This window comes from Chanos chanos, chromosome 14 (genome assembly GCF_902362185.1).
Source record: "Chanos chanos chromosome 14, fChaCha1.1, whole genome shotgun sequence".
NCBI classification, from domain to species: domain Eukaryota; kingdom Metazoa; phylum Chordata; class Actinopteri; order Gonorynchiformes; family Chanidae; genus Chanos; species Chanos chanos.
Window position 1 is genome coordinate 5,615,275 of NC_044508.1, and position 20,867 is coordinate 5,636,141.

A 20,867-nucleotide genomic window follows, 5' to 3' on the forward strand; every position below is an offset into this window, starting at 1 on the left:
TAACCATAAGCAACACAAAACGTGCGCAGAATCAACCTTTTTGCTCAGCAGACATGCAGTAATATTCTTGACGTTCTTTTGAAAGAATTACAACACATTACTACCCTAATTTAAAGAATTAACCCCTTTTCCACGAGATAACAGTTTGAGTTCCAGTTATTTATCAAGATAGCTAGCCGACGTTACTGCAGAGAAGCAGCGAAAGTCAAATCATTCGCGGTCATGTTTTGATCATGTGACCCGACAAGCTAACGACGTAACAACTGTTGTGGCACATTCGACACTGAACATTTGAAAACTCGCACGATTCCATACTCCAGCACGTTCATTTTATTCAGATTCCAAGGTGTTAATACTGTAAGGACATTTTCTTCAAAAAAGGAGAAACAATTGTAGTAAAACATTGCAGTAAACATTGAGAGGGGTCTCAACCAAACATGTTGCACATTTATTCATGATTCAGCTGATTTTATTTATTGACAGCATCATCCATCAAATTCATATTACACAAAAGTAAGTCAGACTTAACATAAAACTAAACAAAATTTCGAAATGTCGTTTTTCAAAAATAACAAGCAACTGTGAATGTACCTCTGACCCTTTAAATGTATTGTTGAGATTGCAGAACCATCAAAAGCTGTCATGAATTACAAGCTAAGTCAAAAATCACAACCAGAAAACAGGAAATCTTCTTCAAAAAGATTCAAAATTTTGACATAGTCTGTACAGGGAGGCCCAGTGCAACTATCCGCTGATGGCCATACCTCCACAGTATATTGAGAATCCAAAGGAAACTTGTACCTGAGAACACAATGTGAAATATTGAAATAAATAAAATTGTACTTTAAGTGACCTTAAAGTGTACTTTAAGCAAGGGGGGGGATAATATTAACCAAAATAAGGCAAATCATTTAGCGTAGGAAAGTTCCATCATGATACGTACTTGTGATGATTACCAACAGAGACTGGCATAATCTCAGTTCCCATGACTAGATACTGTTTGCCTGTTTCAATTTTTGTTGAAGTACATGTTGCCTTCTTTATAAGTTCCACTTCTTCTTCGAATTTAATGTCTTCGGTTCCTGTAGTAGACATTAGACAGCATATTTGTTATTCTATTCCTTTACTCTTGTTATCAAATATTTGCCTATCCATTCATTTTAAAAAAAAAACAACAACAACAGTTTAGAGTAAACAGTCTAAAATGTAATATATTGATATCAGAAAAGTGACTACAAATTGCTACACGGCTGATTTGCTTCTCCTCACCTTTTTTGAAGATATTCTTAACTGTAGCTTTATAGGTCACAAAGTCTTCTTCTGCTGTGGAGGATTCAATCATGACTTTCAATGCTGAGGGGAGAAAAAAGGTAAAAAAAAAAAAAAAATCTCATTTTCATTCTCATTTACAGGACTTAAATAATTGTATGCTAGCTAGATTAGGACATATTTTGCTGTTTGTATTTGCTGTTTATTTTGCTTGGTTTATTAACTGGAACAGTAGTAAGGTCTAATAAACCATACTACCATATTTAATGCTGTCCTTGCAGGTATCCTTTCTTCGCTCGAGAGCAGTAACACTATTATCCATAGAAGACTTGAAATTGCAGCATTCCGCTGTTAACACAATAAAGTATGATCACGTTACCAATGCATAATGTATGAAAACATATGCTTAATAGCTTACAATAACAAGGCTATTCATCATTTATTTGTGTCATCACTAATGGTCACTAATGAAATAAAAAATTGAATAAACTGCAATCAGAAAAAATAATTGATTCAAACCAGCAGAGATCTACAGCCTTAGCCGGCATTTGGTTTTGCAATCCATGATTAAAGTAGAAAAACATCAGTAGGTTCTCCAACTCAGTTCTGTGGTTTATCCACCACTCTACAAAGATAACATGAGGCCTACCTGCCATGCACATACACTGGTCCCCTTCACATAAGCGCAGTATTTTTTTCTCTTGGTTGTTGTAGAATTTAATGCATTCACTCGCTGCAGGTTGCAAACAGAAAAGGGACATTTACCAACGACACTGCAGCTAATACGCTGCATTCAGTACTTCATAGAAAATTAGTACAATGAGGACGTTACATGGATCGTAGAATTCATAGACCCTGAAGGAGGACGCCTTGGTCATTCCAACGTTAAACTGCTCTTGAACACGGAATCCCACACAGTGGTATCTATCAGACGGGACCTACAGCAATAACAGGTCAAATCGTGACAACTAAGTTGCAGAAAAATCAGACATATAAAAATCAGCCATGAAACAGTATAAAACATGAAAACCTGCGAGAACTTTAGGTTATTGAGACCTAATGTCCAATCACCAGTTGTGTCCAAACCTCTTCCACGATTCATCTTTCATTTCTTAGAGATGCTGCTCCAAAAAAATGTCCTGAACAATTTCTAGTTACGATAGGCATTGAGAATACCAAAGAAAATAAATGTGCTTACCGAGTCTATCTCAAGGAGAACTTGGCTGCCCCTAATTTCATAACTTGAAATCAAGACCTCGTATCCATTCAGGATCTGTAACAGTGTAGAAGGAAAGAAAAAACAAAAAAGTGTTCAAATCTAAAGTGGGAAATGTTGGAACGACCTGTACGATCAATAGAGAGGTTCAAGTTTAGCCCCCACGTTCAGTGTCCCGTCACAGAAATAATCTCACCATCTCCAGATCTTCTTGCAAGGGGATCATTCCAGTGGGCAAATTTATTTCCATCACCGTTCGTCCAGCCTCCATTTCAAACTCGTTTGGTCGAGGCTTGTATCTGTTTCATCACACATGCGTACAAATAAAACTTAAAACTTTCGCTTGCAGAAAATTATTTCAAGAAGAAAGCAATGCTGCACCTTGTGGAAGACCATAAACCTGGGTGAAGATTAAATTTAAGATACTGTGGATTCATCTGAAGATTTGATTTGCTCTTTGTTTTCTTTTTTTTTTTTTAATCCAGTATCTCTTATATAAAACTGCTGTTGTAAGCAGTGTGCACACACTGTACGGATGTACACTCACTTTGCGCAGGCAACAATTCGAGGTGACAGGAGCATGGGATCTGTGTAGAAGAGACACAAATGATTTCCATCATACTGCGCTCGTTTGAGATGAAGACTGTATGGGCCAGTTTGTATATGAACAGGTCAGAGACACTGCCTACCGTTGGAGCCTGGCTGACGAGCACGGACATCAATGTTTAGGTCGAAGTGGCAATTTTCATTGCTAACTGACAATACATAGTACACCGTCCTTAGCTATTATCAGAAAAACATAAACATCACAATTTAAGATGAATCCAAGTCTCGGAATTGATATGATGAGAGACAGGCAATCTAAAGCATATAACTTAATGAAGAAATAAATAAGACTAACTAAATAACTAACTAACTAACCAACCAATCTAAATACATACATTAATAATTTCATTTATGCTCAGACATATGCTACATTTAAAAATCAGGTAGGCCTACACTTCGGAAAGAGTGAAGATGATATAATCTAAAATGAACATGTAGAGACTGGATGGATGGATCTTACAGTAGCAAATGCCACTCCTGAGCTCATGGCTGTAGACAGGATGAGGTCATCATTTTGAGTCACCTGTAAAGACAGTGGGATGGAGCAACTGGTGACCAGCGCACAGACAGTGAATGGTGCTAAACAGAGAAAAGAGCTGACATCTTATGAATGGCTCTTTCCTCGTACATTTCCCGTCCCCTATCTTGTTGGGTAGTAAGCTGGCATTTCTTAAAATACATAGTAAATTTAAGTTGGATTGTATTTTGCCTCACTTGGAAATTCCTTTGGGTGAAAGCATCTGCTTAATGAATAAATGTAAATGTCAGTTACATGAATAAATGTAAATGTAAGTTAACACAAAAAACTTTAGCCTTTGTTTGTCATGTTGAACTTTGCTTTGTATTTTACATAGTGCTTAGCAGGTGCCTTCTAACTTGCAAGGTAGTTACCGACTATTCAGAGTTCTGAGTAAAACACTTTGAGGGAAAAACAGTGACACTGAGAAGAGTTTGTTGAGGTTTGGTCATTGTCTATAGCCTGTGGAGAGAGAAGGTCTCACCTCAATAGATCCGCCCACGGGGTGTCGCTGGGTGAGCTTGATCATTTTAAGGTCGCCCTTCTTCCTGTATGAAACCTGGATGTCCATATCCAGCTTAGCACTTTTGGCTAAGATGCCGTATTTGGTCAAAGCCTCTAGGGTGAGAATGCTATCCTATAGGGTAAAAGGAGAGAATTGATGTTCCTTAAAGATGTAGGTATAAGATGAGTGATAAAACTATGTGTCCTTTTGGCTCCTGATTTCACAATGATTACGGACAGCTTTATTTCGGTTCTACCTAGCCTACGGTGCAATTTACCAATTGATCTATTTGCTCAATGAAAACGGAGCCCTGTGTGTTTTATTTTAACGCCGACGCTGCATGTTTGGGACCTGTGTTGAGAAGAAGCCGCCGCCATAGCGTTGGTCTTGAGTTAACCAGTGGAGGATGGGTTTGGAATAGGACACTTGTCCTTTACGCAGAGCTGTGAGTAGAACGTAGACGGTGGTCTCTACTGTCTTTGAAGAGGCTTTATTGGGCTTTAATGGATCCTGAGGAGAATCATCCTCCTTCCAGAAGCGGACAACGGCCGGTGTCCCTGAGCCCGTGGAAAATAGGCATGGTTATATACATATATATATATATATGACAAATTCACTATACCATATACTGCAGCACATGCGCTAGTCCACAGTTCAAACTCGGGTCTGCGAGGACGAGTTTTACCTTTAACCGATGCTTCTCTCTCCAGTTCCTGGTACAGCTGTGAGGCTGGAGAGCTGTGAGGGTCTGCAAGGGTCATTGCGTACACTGCGATGGCTTTCACGTACAAACTCTTCAGGCTGGCTGCCTTTGTGGAAACGTAATGAGCTGCCAATTTCATAGCATCTGCAAACATCTGAGGTCAAAGAAAGCCGCGTTACCGAACCGCAAAAAAACGGGAGTCGTGCGTTATGAGAAAAAAAAATGAGGTGTTGGCATATACCTCCAAGTCTGATTTTGGGACTGACAAGGCGTTCTTGATGGCAATAATGACAAACGATGTAAGGTAGACCTTCTGTTCAGTCACGTCTGCGCCGGCACCCTTTGGAAGATAGAGAAAGAAAAGGTTACAAGATTGTACGAGGATCCAGTTATCACCCTGCATGCCATATTGATTACACCACTTAAATGATGATTCTAAATTCAAAGAGCAGATGAACCAGTAATCACAGCCTTGGTCTTCAGTGTTACAATGAAACATTACAGTCCTCTTCTTTATTTTTTCAATCCCTATGAAATATTGTCCTATTTGTTGCCGCTCTGTTACTTAAAACACACAGCAGTCATTTTCAGAGTGAGCTCGCAGCCAGACTGAGGGTTCTTTGGTTCATTTAGATCTAAGGCTTAGCTTAACTGTATCATAACAGATTTTGTCTGGTAGGGCTTGCTTGCTGTTCTAAACCAATTCTAGAGAGCTCTGGGATGCATTAGACTCCATCCACACACACACACACACACACACACGCACACACATCTCCCCTGACAGAGAGAAAAAAACCCAAACACACATAGGCTAGACCACTTTTGTGAATGCTATGTGTTTTACCATCAGTTTCTTTGGTTTGACAGTAGACTGTTCTTTGAAAGAGCCGTCGCTCGCTTGGCAATTAGTGATCAACCAGTTGACGGTGTTAGTCAGAACATTGCGGTTTATTGTGATGTATTTATCCATCTCAGCCAGGGTCTTCACAACAAGTGCAGTCAACCTGGAAAAAAGGCAAACAAGGACTTAAAAAGACCTTTCTGAATTAAACCAAGAGTTATGTATATTTGCGTGACATAACCCAAGAACAGCTGTCTTGAAATAAGATGAATGATCTGACATGCACTGTGCTTGGTAGGATAATTAATCTCACAGAGGAAAACATAAGATTGCAAAGTGTTTACATTTGTTAAGATGGCATTGTTTGTTTTTGCAGTGGAGAAATACATGCATGCGCACACTTACCATGTGCTGGCTTCTAAATCCTTGTCCCACATTCTGAAACTATACTCCCGCTTACTCTTAAAAGACATGATACTAGTGACGCCTGGGCAATGAAAAAGTGAAAAAGCAAAAATCAAACAAACAAACAAACAAACAAACAAAGTCCCACCGCAGCTGATTGTTCTTGTGATTTGTGTATGGAGCTTACCCTCTGCCATCTTTCTCTTTAGCTCACTGCTGCTGGCGCCGAACTCCTTCCCCAGGGTGTCCCACCTCTCAGTGCTGTCTATGAAGTGAAAGACGTAGTAGATTGGCAGCAGGGCCATAAGCTCCACCTCTGCCGATCCTCGGGGTAAGTTGACCAACTTCTGTAGACCCGCGGGATCGGTAATGATTGACAGCACCTCACCCAAAATCTCACCTGAGGAGAGAAGCATCTAATGCTTAACAAAAGTCTGAATCTCTAAGATTTCTAAGTAGACAGACAGACAGATAGACAGGCCGATAGACATACAGACAGTCAGATAGATGGATAGATAGATAGAATATATTTAAAATACAATATAAACGAAAAATCTAATGTTATACCGTTGACAGTAAGGCTACGGTCGACGGAGGATAACGGAACCATTTTTTCAGGAAGAGCAATTTTCAGCTCTATTTTTCTGGTTGGAGTCCCTGTTCAAATGACAGCAGTGGATATCATGAGCACAGAATTTTAGTACATGAAAGAACGAGGGCCTGCAGTTTTCAAAACGTAGTGTTTATACCTTAAGAAAGTCATCACTACGAACTAACCAAATATAATACACCACAGTACATTTGTATATGGTTTATCATTAGTATGGAAACAGGCTGTAGGGCAGCTTTCATATTCTCTGTAATGAATACATGCTTGAAATGATGTACACAGGGACAGTAGGGGTTCTTACCAAAAACACCTCGAGGATCCAGTGTTTTACCCTCGGGTTTTTCCGCTCTGACACCCTCTGGCTATTAAGAGCCGAAAAAGAGAGTAAAGAATGCACCAGAAAAACAGACATTTTCTGGTTATACATAAACTGTTGTAAAGAAGCACTGCTGTACAGCAACATCTCTACCTGTGATAGTTATGATAGTGCTGTAGTAACTCTATGCACTTAAAGCTACTGTTGCAATATTGGCATTAAAAGAGATTACTGTAGCAGTAGTGCATAGTATTAAAGTACCGGTCACATCAGATGAAGGAGTACTTGTAGCATCGCTAGTGATTTGTTGTTTCAATAAACTAATGTAATGGTTTAAGAATTGTGACAGTGGAGGGATCAGTAGCTACAGTGTCACCAAGGGTAACAATAGACTGGCACAAAGCAAAGAACAGAAGCACACTGACAGTAGTAATAGCTGTAGTTCACTGTCCGACTGATAGTTGAAGTCGTACGGACACACGGATAGTGGAAATAGTGCAGTGTAGACAATGTTCACGCTCTTACCACCACACGCAGTTTCTTGACCACCTCATCATGTCCCAAACTGGTCCTCAAGGTAAAGGTGAGAGTGTGCTCACCCGCCGTCAGCGCCATGATGAAAAAACTGACCATGCTGACCGAGCCCGCTTCAATGGTTCCACTGATTTTCAAGGGAGAGTCTTGACCGCTCCCTTTCCCCAGACACAGCCCATCTGAGACCGACAGGGTCACGAGAAACTGACCAATGACAGAGAAAGATATCTGATTACAAGCACCACCTATAGTATGAGATGACATCTGGCTGAATTTGGCATGACGTGCAGTATTTAGTCATTTTGACCACTGTCTGCTCAGACTAAACCCTGCAACCGCTGATTCATTTTTCAACCTTAATCCAGTGGCTTTCAATGTGATAAAATAAGACCAAACTTTTTGAAGGTTCGTGCGAGAGCGCCGTGTGGTCCACGTGACGGAAGTAACCTCATGAAATGAGAGGGTACAAGTGCCCTTCGTGAGTAAATGGTTTCATCTTCGATTAACTTTAAAAAACGTAATCCGAACAGAACTCTTACTCTCGTTGACTGATCGTACTGGTTGTAGACTGAGCCCTTGAGTTCCAGCTGTTCCCCTCGCACCATGGAGTAAGGCAGGGGGACATCAATACTTATTTCCTTCCCAACTGAAACCTGGAGAGGGTCTGCCACACATATTCCTGGAGAAAAAAAAGGAAAAAAAAAAAGCCGTGAATTTCCAACGTATTTTCTTACTCATCCATGTTCTCAAAACATTTTCTTATCGCACTGTATCTCCTGGGACCCGTATTATTGAGGCAGCTCCACCATTCAAAACATTTAGTTCCCTGTATGTAAAATGTACATATAGTTCCATGTATGTAAAAGTAAAAGTACACGTAAAATTATATGTCACATACTTTTAAGTTGAAAGACCTCTTCACTCCTGACTTTAAAGCAATAGTTCTGCTACATAATGCATTTTCCCTCTTACTCACCAGTATTAAACATGCCTACTGCTTTCATTTCCCATGTAGTTAGAGAGTCTGGCAGGGTTCTCGGAATGACCAGTGAGTGAGACCTGAAAAATAACCCTGACTGTTTTAATAACAAGGCCAGTCTATCTGATAGGATGGAACAATGCACGACAGCAAAAGAGAACGCAGGATTAATTTTGAAAACTATTAACTCTGAGTAGTTTTGAATACCCACAATAGCAGGCCTCGCCCTTCTACTCATAAGTTTTCATTGATTTGGACTAGATAAGCAAGAGGTATTTTGAAAGAGATCACTTAGAGCGTCCGTCTGACTCCTTTTATGGAATGATAACTTGACAAGGACATGGTGACAGGCAGAGGTTTGAATTTAAATGATAAGTTTGTTATAGAGTGAATCTCCTTTAGTTTTCTGACCTGTCTTGGATTGAATGCTCCTCCCAAAGCCAACTCTCCGGGAAGTAAGTTCGAGCGATTGGGGGCGTCAGGTCAAACAGAAACTCTATCGCTGCACAAGGGAAATGTATTGTGTTTTACCAAGACCTCAAATTATTATTAATGAGATTGCATACTAAATTTCAACATAATGAGAGACTATTGAGTGTGTTCATAGAAATGAACAAAACCTAACTTACCCGAGCGAGACAGAGAGATCACGCTCTGATCTCTCTGTCTGAGATCATGAGCGTACTTGCAGCAGTCATAGAAAGCCTTCTTACACTTCATGTGATCAGTCCTAAGGTTCCTGGCTCGATCAGCACATGAATCTAGCGTTGGCAAACTGTCAAACGCTTCCATACAGCACTTTTCATATGACTTGTATGTTTTTGCTGTGAAACATAGGGGGGAAAAAAATCTTTTCAACTTTTCGTACTTCATTCACAAGTTAGCTCATGAATACATGTGTACAAACAACTAGTGACTTGATTTCCGGACCATCCATTGTGAAAGACCTCTTAACGATGTGCTAAGCTGTCTGAGTGCCAATTTGTTGATGATCAATTTGTTTGTACAAACTTCCTGTTGGATGAGGCCAGGATAATTCATATGTAATGTCATGAACTAAATGAAAGTCAGCTCTAATATTATAATACACACACACACACACACACACACACACACACATATATATATATATATATATATATATGTCTCTGTATGTGTGTGTGTGTGTGTGTGTGTAGATATCAGTTCAAGAGGAGCAGGAAGAGGATATGTTTTCACTTGCCTTTTTCCTTGAACAGATGATGGAAATCAGTTGAGCGTTTTTTCCTTCTGGCAGGTGAACGTAACGTTGCTGTAAAAAAAAAAAAAAAGAAAGAAAGAAAGAGAGAATAAATAAATAAATAAAAAAAGTTAGGACCGCTCTGAAGAATTATACATGTGCTCATTAAATTCATTTATGGACTGAGTTAGAAATAATTGTGGTTGTAGGGTGGTTCTTGGCTCTTCATCTTCCTGGTACCTTCTTTTGTTTATTTTCATGTCCGTGAGAAATATGCCCTCATGAATAATTGCTCATGACAGTCATCAGTGCATCTATAAATGTGAGGTTATTTCTCTCACCCCAAAACACAGCGAAATCATTTAATGTGATTTCATTGAATGGTTCAAACACAGATCAGCCCTGGCCTGCAAATGATCGTAACGGTTCCACGGCGACTTTCAGGGAGTTCTCAAAAAACGTTACCACACTTTGCCTTTCAGTCTCTTTTGTACCTCTCTCTCTCTCTGTATAGACAGACAGACAGAGAGACAGACAGACAGACAGACAGACAGACAGACAAACAGACAGGCAGACTGATTGATCATTGGATGAACTACTAAAGTAATTTTCTTCTGTATGAGTGTTTTATGATAACAATGTAATTACACTGTAATGGTTTGACAACACCATTGTGATTAATATACAGCATTCCAGCAGTTATATAGAAACATACTATAAACTGAGAATGGCACTGGTAAGTTTGTCTATCCTTATAGCAGTGAATCCGATTCACATAAGTGACATGTAGAGGTTATAAGTATAATTTATAAGCTTCAAATCCTCCTGACAGCGGTCAAATTTTCGGTTGTCCAGTTCTGCTCCCTCATCTCAGCCATAGTAGTCTTGGGTTCGTGACTTATGAATGAAATTGTTATTGAACATTATCATTGAACATTGCTATGACAACAATGGCGACCGGGTGTGTTACGTGACAGTATGTGGCAAAATCTGGTTTACCTGAGCGACTGAGAGTGAGTGTATCGTCTGTGACAGAGAGAGAGATCACAGTCTGATTTTTCTGTCTGAGATCATGAGCGTACTGGCAGCAGTCATAGAAAGCCTTCTTACACTTCATGTGATTGGTCCTAAGGTTCTTGGCTCGATCAGCACTTGAATCTGTTGCCCCCCAGGCCCCACCCCCACCCCCACCTTCTGCCACCGCTGTACGAAAGTATACTCCAACCCATCTCCTCTGTCGCTCCTCCTGTTTCTTTAACATGTTAACCGCTTCCAACAGGAACAAACTTATACCCATGACACACAATGCCTCAAAAGTGATCGGTCTCCCCACCCTCAACCTCCCAGATCTCATCAGCAATGCCATTACACGTAAAGCACGCTTAATCGCGCACGACTCCGGGCATCCACTCAGTCCATTCTTCACACTGCTTCCATCAGGTCGCCCATATAGATCCCTGGCTTGCAGACGGGGGCACGCTACGGTAGGAGTTTCGTTCCCTCTGCCATAATAACACCGAACAAAACACCCCCGTAACCATCAAGTGCCAAGATGCCATGTATATGTGTATAGATGTTTGTCTTCACTGTGGACGTATGACGTGGGGATGTATCTTTGTTGGGTGTGCACAGTGTTATTCATGTATATTATGTCATGTTATGTCTATGTTAGGTGTACGTTGTGATTTTGTGGGACAAATCGTGGTGATGGAATCACATATGAGTCCTTGTACAACTGTTACAACAAATTTCCTTGTAAAGAACAATAAAAAAAACTATTTATCTATCTATCTATCTATCTATCTATCTATCTATCTATCTATCTATCTATCTATCTAGTGTTGGCATGATGTCAGAAGCTTCCATACAGCAGTTTTCTTACACCTTGTATGTCTTTGCTGTAAAGCAGAGAGAAATACCTTTTATTTCATTTACAATTTATAGTAACTGGTACACCTGAGAAGGTGATGGGGATTTATCCCAGTAGGGGGGGGGGGGGGGGGGGGGGGAAATGACATCTGACATGGTTGTTGGAATGATAGTCCATTCTAAGTCCAAGACAGCCTGCATTTCTCTATGTTTACAGTTAGCATAGCGACAAAATGGACATCACCACAGTATGTGTATTGGTGCTTGTAGAAAACATGAAACTCTTGGGTTCAATCATGTGGAGGCCCACTGGTGATGAAGCTCAATGGGGTTTTTTTTTTGCTGTCATTTCAAGAGGAAAATGATCAAAATCAGAATTCACTTGCCTTTTTCTTTACGCTGGTCCTCTAGTGGAACAGAACGTTTTGTCCTCACAATAGCCGTACAGGCGTCTGTAGAAACAACAAGAGAACTCTTTCATGCCAGTCTAAGGAGTACTCTTTTTCTCTTTTGTCATTTATCAAACACAGGTATCATAAGCCTTTCAATGCTTCACTATGGCTTTTCACCCTTGTTTTTTAAATCACTGATGTTGATGGACAGTGACTTTATCAGAAGACGTACCTGCGTCAGAGGCGTGGGCGTTTGCGTTGGTCATGAATGCGAGGCCGGCACGGGTAAACACATTGGCATTGTTAATACCTCCTCCTCCCCCACATCCCAGGTCCTTCTCTTCAATATGTCGCAACACCTATGACAAGATTCCAGGTTTCCCCCAAATCACTCTGATTAATGTGTAGCTACAAGGCAAAATGGTATCCACAGGCACCAGGCGTTTAGATATAAGAATATAGTATGTTATTATTACTGTTATTATTATTATTATTATTATTATTATTATTATTATTATTACTATTATAATTATTATTATTTTTGCGTCGGAGTTTAATTCCTTTTTCATGTCGAACACTCAATGGTGAACCTGAATGAATCGAAAAAGCCAAAGCAGTTGAGAAACATTGGTGTTTGATACACTTTTCTGGCATTTATTCTCAGAAAAATGTGCTCGTGTGCAAATCAGTTGGTGCCACTTCTGAAATGTTCTCTGATGCACCTTGCTTTCTTTGATAAGAAAATCGTTTAATACTATAAGGCACTGAGTTGTAGGACGTCGACAGATTAGCTGAATTTGTCTACAATGGGGTGGTCTTACCCGGGCCAGTGGGTCCGTTTTGGCCGAGCGAAGGGAGTACAAAGCGGTATCAAGGGAAGACAAGGCCACCAGGGACGTGTCACCCGTCTTTACAGATAGGTCTAGAGTGTCCTTTGGTTTGTACTTCTTATTGGGTGCAGAGAGGTCTACCTAGAAGCAAACACATGATGTTAGAAAAATCATAGGATGGGGGGGTGGGGGTTGGGGGGGTTGGGGAGGTGGGGGGGTGGATAGGTGGGGTAAACCCTTCATTTGGAGAACTGCGGCCGTGTTCTATTGTTCTCAAAAGGATTCGGCGTTTCACAACCCTCTTTGTGGTTTGTCTACAGGGGGCAAAAGTAGCACAGGTAGATTGTGGATGGTTTATCACTTTACTATTTGGGGGAAGAGAAATCTTCATAGTTTGAGGTGGGAAACACTTATTACAACTGAAAACGTGTCATTATTATACTCCCTGAATTTGAAATAGAGCCAAGTAACTGTTCTAGGCACAGACTCCGTCAACATATTTAACACAGACTGTGTCAACAGAGTCTGGAGTAATACCTTCAAATCGTTGGGACATTTAGCCTTTACATCAAGCCATACGGAATCTGCCACAAGCTCTGCCTTTTGCTCCCCAGACAGGATGTAATACACCAGCAAACGGATAGACGGAACCATGTCAGGGGTCACACGGAAGTTGATGCTCTGGCTTTTGGCATTCTCTACGCGCTTCTCCGTGGAAAACTTCACAACCTTGCCCTTTGAGATGACCTGTGGTGCAGAAAGACTGTATTCAACACTATAATGTTCATGACAGTTGAAGAATTGAAGCAAGACTGTTTCAGCTCATTCCTGGAGAGTTTATATATAAGATTTTTGTTTGGCAACTTTTTGCAACTTTAATTCATTTAATTAATTAATTAAATTTCTTTTTAATTGAAATTTAATTCATTGAAATGTGTGGATTGGGACTACTACTACCTTTTTAGACTTTAATTAGTAGCTAATTGAAAAGTTAATCCATCTACCTGCATTCTGAGCTACCTTGATATAAAGCTCCTCTCAGAGCGCATGCAGGATTTTGGACCAACTCTAATCAGAAAGGTCCAGTTCCAACCACCAAGGACCTCTCTCATAACATTTGTTAACTGACTAAGGCGTATCTTTGCAAGCGTGAGGCTAAACACAAAGGTCTCTCCATGCAATGCAGATCTCGAGGAATCAAATTCCCTTGAGTCGAGTGTTGGCGTCAGGTTAAATTCTGTCCAGTGTCTTACCTGATAGCTGAAGAACTTGAGAGGGAGGTAATTAGCATAGTGAAAGTAAATGGTGATGCTGGCAAACGCGTCAACTGAAAGGGTGGACTGGTCCGAGGGCAAGTCGATGTACAAATATCTGTGATTGACGGATTTGTAGGCTTCAGTGTTCAGCGTAAGTTGTCCTTGAGTGGTGGGAGAGTATCTTGTATCTGCAGTTACAAACTGACATTTCAAATGTACGCTGTTAATCATACTTCTCAACATGAGCACATATGAGCAGAAAAACAAAACAAAAACAAAAGATCCATTCAATTTGGCATGGAACCTGCCCTCTGCCCTGTATCTCTTAAGAATGTCTTTCAGTATAGCCAGAAAGTCATGTCTGTACCTTTTTACAAAAACTCAAACAGTGGTACAAGTGCAAAAAAAGGGACCCACTTACGGAAAAGTCAGCTTTTTTCACATTGGCAGGAATGTTGTAAACAAACTGCGCGATGCCAGTTCTCTGGGTAATCTCAGTGACCTCTGCTTTTTGACCAGAATAATAAAGAGGTTCCATCTGCCCACTCTCATCCTGTAGAATCGCAGACACTTTTACTGGAACTCTGCTAACTGGTACCCCCAAAGGGTCTCGAACCAATACCTAGGGTGAGAACAGTTCAAGAGATCAACTCATTGAAAAAATACACGGTAAGGACCAATAAAAAGCAAACCATGAGAATGTTCTCAGTTACCAACACTGCTCCAAATGGAGAGCAGTAAAACGAAACCTAAACCATTCTATTAAAGATCAGAAAATTACTGTAAAGTTTACTAGTTCACTAGCACAGTATAATCATTCAGTCTGTGAAGACTCGTTAATGTGGAACAGTTCAAACAATGTGACAGTTCGGCTTCAACTATACAAATGAAAAGTTCGATGAAACGTTCAATGATCCAGTTCAATCCAGTTCAACGAAAATGGCCCTGCGAGCGAAAGGAGCTTGAGCGGGACTCTCACTCTGATGGTGTAGGGTAGAGAGGGCTTGATGAAGGGGGGCGTTGCGATCAGACTCAGTTTGTATGGGATGCTGACAAACTCCATGTTACTCAGCTCTGCTTCCTGAGAGATCCCACCTAAGAACGAAAGAGGAAAATAAGAAACTCGGCACAGCAATGAACAACAGCCTCAGCTTGTTCATCAGTTACCCACTATTAAGCAAAGCTTGTTTAGTTCTCATTTTTTCTGTTGGAAAAATGCATTGTTATTGCAGCTACAGCGTAGTTATCATGATTAATATGATTTATATGATCTATCATTGTTATCATATGTGTGTGTGTGTGTGTGTGTGTGTGTGTGTGTGTACACACATACATACAGAGATGAGCACAAATACATCAAAAAGTATCTTGTTACAAATTACAAATACTTGCTCATCAAATGTATCAAAATAAAATACAAAGTATTGGTGTGAGAAAATGTATGTAATTAAAATACAAGTTATTTGTAGTTTGAAAATACAAAAATACATACAAAATTATCTGTAACACTATTTTAGACATTCAGCAGATGCCTTTTTCCGGAGCAATTTACAACAGATTCCACAGTGGAGTAAGTTAATTTTCCTAGATATTTAACTTTACAAGCAATCATTTGAAGAAGTGCATCACATTTAGTATAAGAGATTACCTGCTATAAAAACCAAATTTAGCTATTAGAAAGTAGTTTTGTCCTTAGGAACAAAAGTAGCTTGTCTGTGTTATCGATAATGAAGGCTTCCATAAGACTAACCACAAGATGCCACTGTCCCAGGCTGTCTGTGTATGCCTGTGATGTTTTCTAGAATGCCACTAGCAAGCTAGCAAGTAAGTTAACAAGTTTTAGAGCACAGCTATTTGCTAATTGCTCTATTCTTCTGTCCTATAATGACATTCATTGAGCAATGTCTGATAGTGTATTTTACTACATAGCTTATTTTAAGATAGTGGTTCTCAACTCCAGACATCAGGGCCATCTGTCCTGTGCGTCTTTGTTTTAACTCTTCATTATCACAGTTGAGCAACTGAGCTAATCAAGGGCTTGATGATTAATTTATCAGTGAAATCAGGTGTGTCAGTCATGAGATCAGGGGAGTTAAAACAAAGAAAAAGTTAACTCAGAGAAAGTAGTAACTTTCTGAAACACTGTCCTGCATGTCTTTGTTTTAACTCAGCCCTTAACTAAACTGACATCTCTACTGACCATCAGAGATTCAAATCAGCAACCCTCTGGTCCCTGGTGTGAAGCCCGAAACCATCATGGCACTGCTGTTATCCATCTATCTATCTATCTATCTATCCATCTATCTATCTATCTATCTATCTATCTATCTATCTATCTATCTATCTATCTATCTATCTATCTATCTATCTATCTATCTATCTATCTATCGATTTATTTTTACATTATTTGTTTTGTTTTTGGCAGTTGATGTATCTGACTGTACCTGTTGACTCTTGTACCAGAACAACTACATGTAGGTTGCTTCCCATGAGTTGAGCCAGCTCTGTTGGCCCATCAGGCATTGTTGACAGTGCACTCTTAATATTCAGTGTGACATCTAGTTTCCCATCAAACATCTGAAAGAAGCAAATAAAACATATTCATGTTTATAAATATGAAAATAAAAAAATAATGAAAATAAATATAAATATATTTGTTGACTGAGTCCCTTCAATGGCAAAGTTTATAATATTTCACCGTTAACTTCACAGGATAAGACAAGGTAATCACACACTGTCTGGTTTCCTAATGTCTCAATGAGCATACACCTGTATGCAAATTTGAATCCCCAACACAGCGCCACACTGTGTACAATATCATAACTACATGAGCACGAAGCATCACATCAACGGGAAGTACGATGAATTTAGAACGCGTCCAATGGCTATAACGGTTTCTTCTGTAAAAGTAAAATTGAATGTAGCGCAGACAAGATTCGGTCCTTAAAAAAGACCTTCGTAACATGAAGTGGTCCTTTGTTCCAGTGCATAGAGTAGTTTGACACCAAACCGACATGCGTCTCATTTTATTTTTCTCACCAGATGTCGTTTCAAGGAGTCAGGTATCATGACTGTGCCGTCTTTCGTTTTGTATCCAAACTTTACGAACACGTCTCCTCTCTCTACGGGAGCTCCGTGGACGTACCTGTCGAGACAAACAAGCCTGGATCTCACAACACTGTTAACAACACCCTGAAAATCGTTTCAGTTTTAACTGAAGAACGGTGTAGTTCAGTGGGCCAATCTTGGCGTTAAGAAGGCATTTCATTTAAAGCTTTTGCCATTTGTTAGATATGTAATAACTTCAGAATAAGTTCAAGTTCAAGTTTATTTAGAGCCCAATATCACTGTTTACATTCTCAAAGGGCTTTACAGTAAGTAATCATTACACTGACGCTCCCAAAATCTGTAGTGAAAAAGTTCAATGGTATTATACTGTAGCTATGCTAAATAATCAGTTCTGATTAATCCAACAATGTTAGGTAAACACATGCCATAAATAGGATATGCGTTCTGTGAATGCCTTTGAAGTTATTCCAGTCTTAAAGGCAGAAGAGCAGTTCTGTGCTGATGTACTGATATGAAATACTGCAATAGCAAAATCAGATTTATTCACACATGCTAAATCATACCTCACAATGCCTTAGCAACTCTAATATTCAGCGACAGTGTTACAAAGGTACAAATCTGTGTCTTTTTTTTTTTTTACTTGTCTTGTAACTTTGTGGTAATCGTGCTCATACGTGCTATGTGTGTGTGTGTGTGTGATCTTACAGGTGAGAGGAGACTCGTACCTGGCTGTAATCTTCAGTTTGAATGATTCGAAATAGGCAGAGCTGATGTAATTCGCCTCTGGCTCAATCATGACGGAGATGCTCGGTAAAACTGCAGAGAGATACACGTTTAGCACGGCGTAAACAGGCATGCGTTCACCTGCTTAGCAATGCATGGAAAAAACGTAGCTGTTTAGAATGAATCACCATATTCCTTGATCTCAAATTCTGCCTTAGCTGTTGTGGTGAACTCTTCTGTGTAAGCGGCGTGAATTTTCCACAGTCCAAATCTGTGGTATCAACAAGCTCTGTGTTAACACTGTGAGCACTTGATGTTGGCAGATGTAAATAAGTAAAAGAACACTATACATCAACAACTATGAAAAAAAAAAGAAAGAGGTCAGAGAAAGACCTAGGTATAACTGACAAAGTGGTCAAAATAATAGAAATCCAATTCTTACTTTGGTTTGATAGGTATTTTAAATGGAGGATCCATTGATATGATTCCATTAACATCTTGTAAGTCAACCATGTCCACCTGAATTCCATCAGGGTCCTGTAAAGAGCATCACATGTTACTAATCAGCGAATTTGATTGGGTCACAGTGAGTATGCAAATTATTGTTCAGGGAAAGAGTGGCAGAACCTACTGAAAACGTGAGAGTCACGCGTCTACGCGCTGGCTGCAGCTCTTCATTTAACGAGTACACTCGCACTTTCACTGAAAGGTAATATAAAAACATGAGGACGCACGTTTTTTCACTCTTAACTCTTTTTCTTTCTGTCTAATACACTCACAGAGCACACTCTTCTCTCTCTAACACACACACACACACACACACACGGACAGTTCTTACCTGGCTGCTCAGGGGTGTAAAGAGGCTTATCGGTCTGAATGAAAAGAAATCCATTGTTGCAGACAACTGGTACCTTTTGATGAGCACTGAAGATACTGGACACTGCAGAGATGTAGACAAAATTTTCCTCTTTTGCGAAAGTCCTGGAAAAAATCTTTAACACAAAGAACAAAATGAATAAACTGTTAAATGAGCTGTGACCAGATCTTGATCTAATTCATTTTTTTAAAAATTATTATTAAAATGTAAAATGATAGAGCTAGTTCTCTACATGCAAATCTACATTCCAGCTCATACTGACATAATCCAGCAGGACCAGATAAGGACTTTGCATACAACAAATTTAGGGAGCTTTGTCTACTTCTTAGAGTCACATACACATGCACATGCACATACACATACACGCCAACACCGTTTTATCCCTCAACTTATCTCTGGTCAGGAATTTCATTCAAATGTGACAAAATTTAATAGCCTGTCCCAATATAAGAGAAACCAGTGTAAAACAACGGCTTTCTTTTGCCCTGGACCATTGCTTTGTGACAGGTTAAAATGAGCAGAGTTGGCACTAGAACAAATCCAATGGGGGGGGGGGGGGGGGGGGGGGACAGCCTTTTGAAAACTCAATCTATGATGTAAATGTTTGATGTTTGATAATATGAATTTGACCAACACACCAACCCAGTTCCAATTCTGCATACTACTTCCCCAAATGTTTCCGTATTCAAATATGATCAACAGGGTGTTTTTTCTTTTCTTCTTTTTTTAAAATTTCATCTCCTTTAGCGAAAAGGTTTTCACTTTTAATATGATAAATATAACTTAATTAATCAAATGCAAAGTTTGGGGCCAAGGGCCTGGTCTGCTGTGGGGGGGGGGGGGGAAGCATGGCACCCCCTACACCCCACTCCCCACATGCCGATTCTGAAAATAAGCAAAGTGATTATTTCACTGGTCAAAAAATGTAACAAACTTACCCGCAATGTGGCTGCAGATTGGTACTTATTTTGGGCATTGAGCGTCACTGTTTGTGAATCGTACACTTTGTCACCCCACGACATTGACTTTTTAAGGGACAGCTCAACAGTTACGTCCTGATTTGTGCCAAATAACTGAACCACCACCTTTTCAGCAGCGTCCAGTCTTAACACTCTTGGGTACGTGATTAGGTAACTGTTGAGCAACACAAATACTGTTTGGCGATGTGACATTGCACCAAAGATGGAAGCAGTATAACATAACAGTAACTGGATCAAATTAACCAAATAATTCACAGATCTTGCATGTAGGCTAATGGACGGCAGTTTCAACTAGTAGCTATTTGGCTGTTTCACAGAAAATGATTAGATAATACAGGCAGTCTTTTACAGCCAGCCAATTTTTTTCTTATGTAGTTAATAGCAGGCCCATTGCCTTCTTAGGACCATTAAATCTGGTAAGTTGAACCGTGGCGTTTTTAAGGGATGTGAACAGTTCTCGGACCTCTTTAGACATAATGTAAACTGTGTAAGGTATAGCCTATGCAATAAAACTAATCCAAATCCACCAAGACAAAGGCATTTAGATTTGAATTTAATCTGGAAGAGTGTATAAGAAATAGTGTATTTGTTCTTAGATTATAATATATATCTCTATACTGTAAACGTGAATCGTTAAATTTTCTGAATTATGACAGTAATATGGAAATGAATTTTGCTATATTCTCTCCAGAGCCTTTATCGGGAATTTAAATGAGGGTTCTTTTTGCACAAGGTCAACATTAGGAACAAACCTGCAGTCTCACTCAACTCACCTTGTGTCTTGAGCGTTTGTCCACCAGCAAAGATGGATGAGAGAAAGTAGAAACAGTAATTCCATCTTGAACTCCTGAGCTCCTCCGTGGCGTCCAGTCCAACATCTACCCCTGTTCTCGTAGGTTTCAGGAATGGTTTGCCTGCTGAGTGAATTATCAGCTGGCTTTGTATTTATTTAGTGAGTTAATTATCAGCTTACAATAACAAACATTATCGACCAAAAAGTTCAGCCGATGCTCAAATTTAGGTTAGGGGCAAAAGTTACGAGAAGTGTGGAGGTGTTGAAAAGCAGATTATAGCGGGAATCATCTATGAAAATAATTTGGATGTTCTTAATTCTTAGCTGCACTGGGCACGATTTCGCAGACTAATAAATC

At 39.8% G+C, this 20,867-nt stretch overlaps 1 protein-coding gene across 2 annotated transcripts; it reads right to left on the reverse strand.

Moving 5' to 3' along the window:
- Positions 1-312: 312 nt before the first annotated feature.
- Positions 313-20,635, reverse strand: c5 (complement component 5). Of its 2 annotated transcripts, XM_030791266.1 has the most exons (42): positions 20,490-20,634; positions 19,675-19,870; positions 18,698-18,851; positions 18,491-18,561; positions 18,302-18,396; positions 18,048-18,130; positions 17,862-17,952; positions 17,107-17,212; positions 16,512-16,644; positions 15,047-15,162; positions 14,489-14,689; positions 14,065-14,268; positions 13,349-13,558; positions 12,803-12,952; positions 12,214-12,340; positions 11,976-12,041; positions 9,724-9,792; positions 9,131-9,325; positions 8,913-9,003; positions 8,499-8,581; positions 8,062-8,201; positions 7,514-7,726; positions 6,974-7,034; positions 6,630-6,719; positions 6,250-6,462; positions 6,063-6,144; positions 5,661-5,820; positions 5,058-5,156; positions 4,799-4,970; positions 4,465-4,670; positions 4,093-4,245; positions 3,552-3,614; positions 3,175-3,268; positions 3,033-3,072; positions 2,682-2,784; positions 2,468-2,542; positions 2,102-2,207; positions 1,919-2,002; positions 1,528-1,617; positions 1,270-1,353; positions 944-1,082; positions 313-801 (listed from the first exon to the last, which is right to left on the reverse strand). In XM_030791266.1, the coding sequence occupies exons 1-42, from the start codon at positions 20,552-20,554 to the stop codon at positions 660-662; spliced, it is 5,115 nt and encodes a 1,704-aa protein (XP_030647126.1). In that variant the 5' UTR covers positions 20,555-20,634; the 3' UTR covers positions 313-659. The 2 variants fall into 2 exon arrangements, with proteins under 2 accessions (XP_030647126.1, XP_030647127.1); XM_030791267.1 differs by lacking the exons at positions 313-801; positions 944-1,082; positions 1,270-1,353; ... (4 more) ...; positions 2,682-2,784; positions 3,033-3,072 and having other exon boundaries at positions 3,552-3,611; positions 4,089-4,245; positions 20,490-20,635.
- Between the last annotated feature and the right edge of the window lie 232 nt (positions 20,636-20,867).

Bases quoted from the DNA above. Each gene is read 5' to 3' on its own strand.
- c5 (XM_030791266.1), bottom strand. From the start codon at position 20,554: ATGGAATTACTGTTTCTACTTTCTCTCATCCATCTTTGCTGGTGGACA. The intron at 13,559-14,064 runs GTAAGACACTGG...TCTGCACCACAG, and splicing joins TCAAGTTCTTCAGCTATCAG to GTCATCTCAAAGGGCAAGGT. The intron at 9,793-11,975 runs GCAAGTGAATTC...TTTTTTTTACAG, and splicing joins GGACCAGCGTAAAGAAAAAG to CAACGTTACGTTCACCTGCC.